The following is a 10,439-nucleotide window of genomic DNA, read 5'->3' on the forward strand; positions in this document are numbered from 1 at the left end:
GGTTGTTTATTCAGACTGTTTCTCTAGCAAATAATTATTGAGAGATCTCCATAATTCAGCTTTCCATTGATTCAACTCTATTTCTTTGTCCTTTCAGTATATTTCTGAAGTCTTAGTGCTCATTTTCTGGCTTTCTAATTTCTATTTTTATGTGGTTCCTGTTTTTCAAATTACTTTGTCAGTTTCCTAAATTTTCTCATCATTTATTTAGTCTGTTTTCCTTGATTTCATCTGTAGTTTTCTTGATCTCACAGTTCTCTGAAGTTGCCTAGCTAGTATTCTTTTAAATTCTTTATCAGGTACCTTGGATACCATTTCTGATGTTCTATTTTCTGTGTCTTGGCTACTGGTTTGAGACACTCTCTCTTATTTCTTTGTGTATATTGAAACTGTCTGTTGACGAACACATACTGGTGTATTCTCAGGCACTTACTTACTACTTGCCTCCTGGTGGATCAGGTGTTGTAGCTGTTCTTGTTAAGTGCCATCGAGTCAGTTCCAACTCATAGCGGCCCTATACAGAATTTCTAAGGAGTAGCTAATGAGTTCGAACTGCTGACTTTGTGGTCAAACTGACCTTGCAGTCTTGTTCTTTATCCCAGAGCTCCACACGAGGATGTGACTGCAGTTACTTTTCTGCTTAGTTTGTGGATCATACTTCAGGGCAGGTTCACATAGCTCCAGAAGCAGGGCAGAGGCTGTGCAGTATGGGGTGCCACTGGCTGCTGGGTTGGCGAGGGTAGGGACTGGTCAGGCCCCAAGCTACCAGGATGGAACAGGACCAAGAGAGAATTTCACTCCTTTGCCACTCTTCAGCCACATCATGTGTCTACAGGTCACTATAATTGCTGCTCCAAAAAAACTCAAGACGGCTACACCATGTCAGTTCACAGTCCACCTATTTTTCTTTACTATCACTGCTCCAGTCGGCACTCACTCTACCTCTCTGTTCTATCTTCTGATGCTCAGCATTCCAGAATCACCATCTATATCCATTTCAGTCCATCTTTGTTGCAGAGGTTGACTCAGTGCGCCTGCTTACCCTGCCATCTTGTCCTGGACCCTTTCCATTATCTTTAAAGTCCATGAACTTTTTGAAGCCCCCTCATATAATTAGAAGATTATGACTAAAATTCAAAGTAACTAAACAGATAGTGGGTGTGTATTATCCATGGTAAGCATTTAACGACTGGCAGGGACTATCTAAAGACTGAAGGACCAGACATATATAGGTTGTATGTGCCTTCTTCACCTAGCCACCCTAAACTCCAAAATATGTTAGGAAACTTATTTAATTTAAATCTGCTCTTCAAAACCATATTTAACCTACGGAAGCAGTAGCTCAAAAGAGGGAACAAGTCCTTACAGCAAGAATCATTCCCACCCCCTCCACACAGAGTAGACAGGGATGAGCAACTTGGACATTGGCTACCCAAAATGGGGGGCGGGGGGCTACAAAGGCAAGAAGTGACTGGCTTACAAGCTTTCAAGAGGGAACCTAGATCCAGAGGGCATGGAGGAAGGTAGAATCTCCAGTGAGTAGTCTTCAATCTGTCTAGGTGGGGCTGATGCAATGAAATGCAAATGGGTCTCTTGTGATACAATAGTGAATAATTATTATCGGACTGATTGTGAGAGTCGGAAATGTAAAGGTAGATGTTTTATAGCAAGGAGGGGAGTGATTAACTTTTCAGTCTAGGAGCGGAGGTCCCTAGGACCATCAAGGGAGAAGAGCGGAGAGCGGGACCCTATCCAGAGAAGAAGTGAGGTCTGAATGGAGGCAGAGATGATGACGTGGAGCAATGGAGCAGCTGGAGACTTTAGATCCAGAGAGGGAGAGCGACTGTGTGCTGAAGACCAGGGGGGTACGGGGGAAGGATTGCAGGGTATTCCCTTTGGTTGGCTGATAATGCATGGAAAGAATTGTAACCATGGCAATGAGATGATATACGATAGAATGAATGTAAAACTAATGTTCTCCCATGTAAACTATCACATAATTCACAATAAAGCATTTAAGAAAAAAAAAAATTAGATTCAGTAACAATATTCTGTATAATAGTAAACTTCCACTGCTTAAGGATAATAGATTCAACTTTAAAATTTTGTTATGCTCTGGCAGCATAGTGGTTATAAGTTGGGCTGCTAACCTCAGCAGTTTGAAATTACTAGCCATTCCATGGGAGACAGATGAGGCTTTCTGTTCCTGTAAAGATGTACAGCCTCAGAAACACTATACAGGGTTGTTATGGATCGGAACCGACACCACAGCATACCACCACCACCACCACCACCACCATATATACACTGAAGTCCTGGTGTGGTACCATATAATAAGCACTCAACCTTAAGGTCGGTTTGAACTGTAAGACTGGTGGTTCAAACTTATCAGCTGCTCCTCAGAAATCCTACACTCAGAACTTACTCGACAGCACACAACAACAAATATACAGATTTTATAATTATCTTATCCTCACCATTAAATGTTCTTGCTAACTCAAGAATTAAGGGATTATATTAAAAATAATATATAAGAAAGCAAAAGATGATTAAAAAGACAGGAAAGAAAATAATACCAAAATGGGTGTCAGAAAGAGACTCTAAAACTTGAGCACAGAAAAGCTAAAGTAACTAGAAGAAATGTGGAAGTAAAAGAATTGAACAGACATTTTCAAAGGCAAGCTTGAGAAGGAAAAGCAAAGTATTATAATGAAATATGCAAAGACCGGGAGTTAGAAAACCAAAAGGGAAGATCACACTCAGAATTTCTCAACCTGAAAGAACTGAAGAAAAAATTCAAGCCTCAAGTTGCAATACTGAAGAATTCTATGGCCAAATTACTGAATGATATAAGAAGGATCAAAAGAGATGGAAGAAATATACAGAGTCACTATACCAAAAAGAATTAGACGATGCTCAACCATTTCAAGAGGTACCATGAGATCAAGCTCTGATGGTACTGAAGGAAGAAGTCCAAGTTTCAATGAAGGGACTGGCAACAAACAAGACCACTGGTTTAATGGAATTAAAATTGGAATGTTTCAAAATACGGCTGCAGCACTGGAGGTCCTCACTCATCTGTGCCAACCAGTTGGAAGAGATCCATATTTGTACCCATTCCAAAGAAAGGTAACAAAGAGAATGCAAAAATCACTGAATAATATTATTAATATCATATGTAAGCAAAATTTTGCTTAAGATAATTAAAAAGTGGTTATAGTAGTTCATTGGCAAGGAGCTGCCAGAAATTCAACCTGGATTTAGCAAAGGAAGTTGAATGAAGGATATCACTGCTGATGTCAGATGAATCTTGGCTGAAGGCAGAGCACACCATAGAGATGTTTACTTGAGCATTATTGATTATGTTAAGGCATTCAACTGTACTGATCATAACAAACTATGGCTAACATTGCAAAGGATGGATATTCCAGAACACTAAATTGTGCTCCTGAGGACCCTGTACATACAGGCAGTCAGTCGAACAGAACAAGGGGATAATTCATTGGCTTAAAATCAGGAAAGATAAGAGTCTGGGTTATATTCTTCACCTTAATTACTTAATTTGTATGCTGAGAAAATAATTTGAGAAGCCAGACTATATGAAGAATAAATAGGGTATTAGGACTGAAGGAAGGTTCATTAACAACTTGCAATATGCAAATGAGACAACCTTGCTTGCTCAAAGTGAAGAGAATTTTAAAAATACTTACTGAAGATCAGAGCCTTCAGTATGGAGTGCACCTCAATGAAAAGAAAACGAGAATTCTCACTAGATCAATAAATAACATCATAAGAAGTGTAGAAAAGATTGACGTTTCAGACTTCATTTGTTTGGATCTAAAAATCAACACTCATGGAAATAGCAATTAAGAAATCAAAGGACGGAGGTAAATCTTTTGTAAAAGACTTCTTTAAAATGTTAAAGAGCAAGGATGCCACTTTGAGGACTAAAATGTGCATGACCCAAGCCATAGTTTTTTTCAATTGTCTCATATGCATGTGAAAGTTGGACAATGAGTAAGGAAAGCTGTAGAAGAATTGATGTATTTGAAGTATGGTGTTAGCAAAGAATATCTGCTAACACCATAGTACTGTGAACTGCCAAAAGAACAAAAAAAGATGTGTCTTATAAGTACAGTCAGAATGTTTCTTAGAAAACAGGATGTCAGAACTTTTTCTTTCATACTTTGGACATGCTGTCTATCAGGAGGGATCAGTCTCTGGAAAAGACATTATTGGTAAAGTGGAGGATCAGTGAAAAAGAGGAAGACCCCCAACAAGATAGATTTGGATACTGGCAGCAACAACAGACTCAAACATAACCATTTTGATGACGAAGCAGTACTGGGCAGTTTTTCATTCTGTTGTGCACAGGGTTACTAGGAGTTGGAAACGACTTGATTGCAGTTAGCGACAATGACAATGCTTTATGGCATCAAATATGGGGAAAGTTACTGCTTAATTGGTACAGAGTTTCTGTTTGGAGTGATGAAAAACTTTTGTTGATAGATGGTGGTGATGAGTGTGCAATATTGCAAATGTACTCAATGACACTAAACTGCATCTTGAAAGTGGTTAAAAAGGTAAATTGTACGTTATACACAGTTTATCCATCAAAGAATTTTATATTAACCTCCTACCCATAAACCTACATTGTATTTTTAAATCTCACCTTCATGATTCATATTTTCCAATGCTGAATATTCATATTATACATTACTCCCAGGAATATGGGTAAACCTCACCTTCTAAGATTCTTTTATTGCTCAACGTATGCTAAAACCAATGTAAAATAAACATTTGGGAGCTAAAAAACCCTTATGAGCCTAGAAGGAAGCAGACCTAGGTTCTAGCTTTAGCTCCTCAGTGAGATGCACTTGGGAGTTATCTTCTGCACTACTTCTGACAGTTACACAAATTACTCCCAGGAATCCTTCCCCAAATTTAGCTAATTTTATAGGTCTTAGATATTTAACAGAATTTTCCCCTACCTGTGATGCTCATTAGTAAATGTATAGAAATGCTTCTCGTGATTATTAGTCACATCTCGGATCCGCTTATAAACTGGGGCGCTCCTATTTCTTACTTCTTGGAGAACTGTTTGCAACACAATGACATTCCTGATAGCAGGGTCCTCAAGAACATCAATCTTAAAATGAAACAGACAAGCAGTTCATTTTTACTCTACTATGTTATGTCGCTATTAAGTGCTGTTCAGTTAATTCCGATTTATAGCGAGCCAGTGTAGGATTTCTGATGGGCAGTTGGTGAGTTTGAACCACTGATGTTCAAGTTCAAACAGACTTTGTGGTCCCATGCTTATCCTACAGTGCCACACCAGGACATATATGGAGTACTGGTGTGGCACTGCAAAATAAGCTGTAGGATATATATGTGCGTGTATATATATCATATAAGGAGCTCTGGTAATGCTACAGGCAGTAATACATACAGGCAGTCAGTCGAACAGTGGTTACAAATCGGGCTGCTAACCTCAAGGTTGGCAGTTTGAAACTACCAGCTGCTCTGCGGGAGAAAGATGAAGCTCTCTGCTCTTGTAAAGATTTACAGCCTCAGAAACCCTGCGCAGGGTCACTATGAGTCGGAACCGACTCCACGGTACTTAACAACAACAACATCATATATATGGCTACAGGATCAGCATTGGACCGGGAATCATTACATCAATAGTTCAAACCTGTCAGCTGCTCCTCAGAAACCCTAAACAAGGTTAGAACCAACTCAGTGGCAATGAACAGTAAAAACAAGGATAAGCTATAGTATATATATATATATATATATATATATATATATATATACACACAACAATAAACTCTAGGATATACACATCCTACATATATCCTGGTGTGGAGCTGTGGGTTAATGCGCTGGACTGCAAGGTCAGTTTGAACCGCAAGATCGGTTGTTCAAGCTCACCAGCTGCTCTCTAGAAATCCTGTACAGGGTCACTACGAGTCGGAACTGACTGGACGGCACTTACATATATACTCATACATACATATACATATATAGTTTCGTCAAACATAAAATCCATTCAGCTCAAACACAGATTACACATTAACCCAACGAACAGTTTTGCTATAGAAAAATTGATACTGTCATTCAATACTTCGGGGCCATTTATATAAAACTTGATAGAATTAGGTTCACCCATATGTTAAAAAAAAAAAAGAAAGAAAGAAACACGTTGGCCCACATAGTTTTCCTTCGTAGGCACTTACAAGCTGCCTGGGGATCTCAGGCTGGAGACTACAGAAGCCCAGGTCCCCGGCCTCCAGGTAATTACAATCTAAGGCAGAAGAAACACCAGGAGTTAGAGTATTACGTGTCTAAAATGTTTTACAACCCGAGAAGAATACTAAAAAAATAGAGATCAAGGAAAAGAATCTCAGACTCGGGGGGTTAGGAGGCGTGACTCCTGGTAAGTTTTGCCTCTCCCTAGCCACGTGATATTACCCAAACGCACCTCCCGGGGCCTGTTTCCCTGTCACCAGCCAGGGTGGTCTTCTTGCCCGTCACCCGCCCGTCAGCGCACCTGGTGTAGCAGCACATTGGTGTCTGGCAGCAAGTAGTGCGGTCGTGGGCAGAGGCTACTTGCCCGGTCCTGGGGCTGTGGCTCGAGGGCCGGCCCATCGTGCGCTCCACAGCACTCTGCGCACCCGGCCGCACCACAGCCGATATCGTCCCGCAGATAGTGTTCGCGTACGATCTTCATCACGCCGCCAGCCCGCGTCTTTTTTAAGAAAGTCTTCGACTTTAGCATTTTGACTTGCGGCGCGGAATTCTGAACCCTGGCTGCACTCTTCCTGAAAAAGACCTCTGGAGAGACGCTCTTGCACAACCACACCTCAACCCGAAGTTTATGCCTTCCCGCTCAAGGATATTGGTAAGTAACGCTCGCGGGAAAACGCCGTAACTATTCTTGGTTGGCTCTATGGAGGTCCGAAAAGATTGGGTAAGGGGAACAAGGTGGGCGGAGCCCGGAGCCATTTCCGCCCGTCTCTGGGCGGGGCTTGCCTGTGGACTCCAGTGCCCAGTGTGCATTGCTTGCCGAACGTTTGCAGACCCGGGAGAGTCTAGTTCCGGCACCGGTGTTTGCATGCAGTTTCATTTCTTCCGTCCTCCACCTGCACCTAAGTGGTTGTCTTGGTTACGAGTCCTAACGGTTCAGGCCTTTGAGAGCCCTGGCTAAGGGGATGCAACCAGAAATGCAAACTGGAAACGCCTTTGTCTCCTCGAAGTGGCGGTGGTGACGGTTGGTGTAACTTTTCGACGTGGAATACTTAAGCTTTCAAGGTATCTGGCGGTGATCGACCTGTTACTTTCCGGTGCGGTGCAAGGAACCCTGAGATGCTGCCAAGTTTGGGGTTTATTTTTCAGTCCTAGTCTAGTCCTATTCTCTGATCCTCTGTAGTCCCAGAGATATTGGTGCCCTTTATTTCACTTTTTCTCCCCTTAAACAGAAGGAAGGTTGTCAGTCCTACAGAAGTTATTACTATTTCTCCTCCACACATCTCTTTTGTAATCATTTACTCACTTAAAAACTAAAATCTGTAATACCACGAGTAATAACTTACATCATATAGTATTAAAACAAAGGACTTGCAAGAATGCTTAACTTTTTCTCTCCTACGTTACTATTTTCATTCTACTGTCTGGTCAGTCTACAAATATATATATATTTAAATATATATATATATTTAAATAAATAAATGTTTTCCTATTTTAAAAATATTCAATGATGCCCCTTTGCCAGTAAAATAAAACACAAACGTACTTTGACATTTAGGATCTTCCACAGCTGCTTTGTCTCAAGGATAGTATGCGTGCATTTATGTTTAGGAAGTTGGTGGTGATGGTGGTGGTAAGTGCCATCAACTTGATTCAGACCCATAGCAACCCTGTATATGGTTTCCGAGGAGCAACTGGTGAACTTGAACCTCTGATGTTGCGGTTCAAAGCTACTTTGCAGTCCAGTGCATTAACCCACTGTGCCACGCAAGTGAGTGGAGTCAATACTCAAATTCACAAAGACTTTACTCCAACTGAACTGTCTTCCTCTTTTCATTTATACTCTCACCACTTCTATTCCAACATCAATACCTGTAAGCTTTTCCCTTTTTACTATTGCTTGGTGCTGTCAAAGTCTTACCTTTATAACTACCATACCCTGACCAACTAAGAAGTGAATTTTCTTTTATCATCTACTCTGTTAAGCATTCTTGGATAATGATTTAGGGGTTTGTCCTTTGGTAACTGGACATTTTTGTTGTGTTGTTTCCTATAGGAATAATTCCTGATCTAGGAACTGGGTTTTTATTCATCACAGGACCCACACTCATTGTAATATTTAATGAGCATATGTTTTATTTGAGCACTTATTTACTCTGGTAGTCTCTCCGAGATGTTGGGTCTTCCATAAAAATTATGTAGGGAGTCCTTAGTATCATTTTATTTTCATTATTACTTTATGTTTTCTACAGTAAATGTTTGAGTACGTTTGAATATATTTGTTTTGTGTTCATCTACAGAAGGTTGAAATTGAATTTTAGAGACAAAAACTGACCCATTAAAGATGTCTCGGAAAATTCCTAAAGAATCAAAAAAAGTGAACATCTCTAGTTCTTTGGAATCTGAAGATATTAGTTTAGAAACGACAGTACCTACAGATGATATTTCCTCATCAGAAGAGAGAGATGGTAAAATCAAAATCACCAGGCAGCTAATTGAACGGAAAGAATTACTTCATAATATTCAGTTACTGAAAATAGAGCTATCCCAGAAAAATATGATGATCGACAATTTGAAAATGGATTATCTTACAAAGGTAAGACCAGGTTTAAATTTTGTAGAATATGCTTTATTGAAGAGTTCTGGTGATATGGTGATGAAAGTGCTCTGCTGCTAAACCAAAGGTTACTGGTTAGAAAACACCAGCTCTGTGTGGGAGAAAGATGTGGCAATCGGCTTCTATAACGATTTGCAGACCGGTGAGGTGACCTTATGGTTCAAAATGATCAAAGGATCATTTTGAACCATAAGGTCAGAGGTTCAAACCCACCATGTGTCCTTGGAATCCCTTTCCAAGGTCACTGTGACTTGATGACACTTAACAACATAGAGTCAGTTGGAGTCCTGGTGTGGTGCTGTAGGATAAACACAGGACTGCTAACCACAGGGTTGATGGTTCAAACCTACCAGCCACTCATTGGAAACTGTATACAGGGCTCTGTGAGTCAGAACAGATTCAGTGGCGCTTAACAGCAACAATAAAAATGTAGGGTCAGGCGCAGGGATGGGAAGTGTGAGGATGGCACAGCACTAGGCAGTGTTTCATTGTCTTTTGCGTAGGGTGGCACCTAACAACAATATAAGGCCACAATGAGTTGGATCTACTTAATGGCAGTTAATTTCATTTTGGTTTGTGTATTAAAAAAAAAAGACAGTTTAGTTTTGTAAGTGGGTGGGTGTATAATATTTCTGCTCACCAAGTAAAGAATCCTGAAGAAGGGGGTTATTTACACATAGTTGTTATATTGTTCGCTGGCATCCAGTTTCTCTTGACTTAGAGGAACTCCACCTATAACCGAGTGAATTTAACACTGCCTGATCCTGTACAGTCCCATGTGTCTTAGTTCTCTAGTGAAGCTGTAACAGATACCACAGGCGGATGGCATTAACAAGCAGAAATCTATTCGTTCTGAGTTTAGGAAGCTGGAAGCCCAAATTCAGGGTGCCAGTTTTAGGGAAAGTCTCTTTCTCTTGACTCAGGTGGAAAGTGCTTGTTTGAGTTTCTGCTCCTGGGTGATCATTATCTGACTTAACATCTCTTCCCTAGTCTCCTTTCCTGCTTGCTTGTTGAATCTTTTCTGTATCTCAAGTGATTAATATAAGCATACCTTAACCTGTCTCTTTATCATAACAAAAGACAATGCTTACCTAAATGAGATTATACCACAGGCAGAAATATAGGTTAGAATTTGCTGTATGTAATTTATGGGGACATCGTTCCTTCCATCACACCATGACAGTTTGCGGTTCAGGTCTGTGTAATTCATTGGATTTTCATTGACATTGTCAGAAGTAGATCACTTAATTTTTTTTGTTAGTTGCCTTAGTCTGCAGCTCTGTGGAAAGCTGTTCAACAGCATAACAACGCGTATGGCTGTAGCAGAGGTGAACTACCTTTCTAAAGTGTCTCCTATAGTATTCTCACTAGATAGACTCAATTTGTAAAACCTAGTACATGTGAGATATGTTTTCCAAGGCTTATATTTGTAGCCAAGATGTTTTGTGCTTCATTGAAAACTAAATCTATGATAGTCAGGATCAGAATTAAATTTTGAGTCTGTGTCTTTTAACCTGGGGCTTGGTTCTGTTTTCTTTTTTGTAATTATTGGGGCTTTTTTTTTTTTTTT

At 40.2% G+C, this 10,439-nt stretch overlaps 2 protein-coding genes across 2 annotated transcripts in view; one reads left to right on the forward strand and one right to left on the reverse strand.

Annotated features, from left to right (window-relative positions):
• DIS3 (DIS3 mitotic control homolog (S. cerevisiae)) overlaps nucleotides 1-6,835 on the reverse strand; it is a 33,803-nt gene extending 26,968 nt beyond the window's left edge. Inside the window, exons 1-2 of the mRNA XM_006864309.1 lie at nucleotides 6,557-6,835; nucleotides 4,992-5,149 (exon numbers count right to left, since the gene is read on the reverse strand). Of these exons, the coding sequence (XP_006864371.1) occupies nucleotides 4,992-5,149; nucleotides 6,557-6,784 (386 nt within the window). The 5' untranslated portion in view covers nucleotides 6,785-6,835. The remainder of the gene's footprint in view (nucleotides 1-4,991; nucleotides 5,150-6,556) is intronic.
• A 1,717-nt stretch (nucleotides 6,836-8,552) lies between these two features.
• The window catches only part of PIBF1 (progesterone immunomodulatory binding factor 1), a 310,762-nt gene continuing 308,875 nt past the window's right edge, over nucleotides 8,553-10,439 (forward strand). Inside the window, exon 1 of the mRNA XM_006864318.1 lies at nucleotides 8,553-8,848. Within this exon, the coding sequence (XP_006864380.1) occupies nucleotides 8,597-8,848 (252 nt within the window). The 5' untranslated portion in view covers nucleotides 8,553-8,596. The remainder of the gene's footprint in view (nucleotides 8,849-10,439) is intronic.

The sequence above is a fragment of the Chrysochloris asiatica genome, unplaced genomic scaffold, assembly GCF_000296735.1.
Source record: "Chrysochloris asiatica unplaced genomic scaffold, ChrAsi1.0 scaffold00063, whole genome shotgun sequence".
NCBI classification, from domain to species: Eukaryota; Metazoa; Chordata; class Mammalia; order Afrosoricida; family Chrysochloridae; genus Chrysochloris; species Chrysochloris asiatica.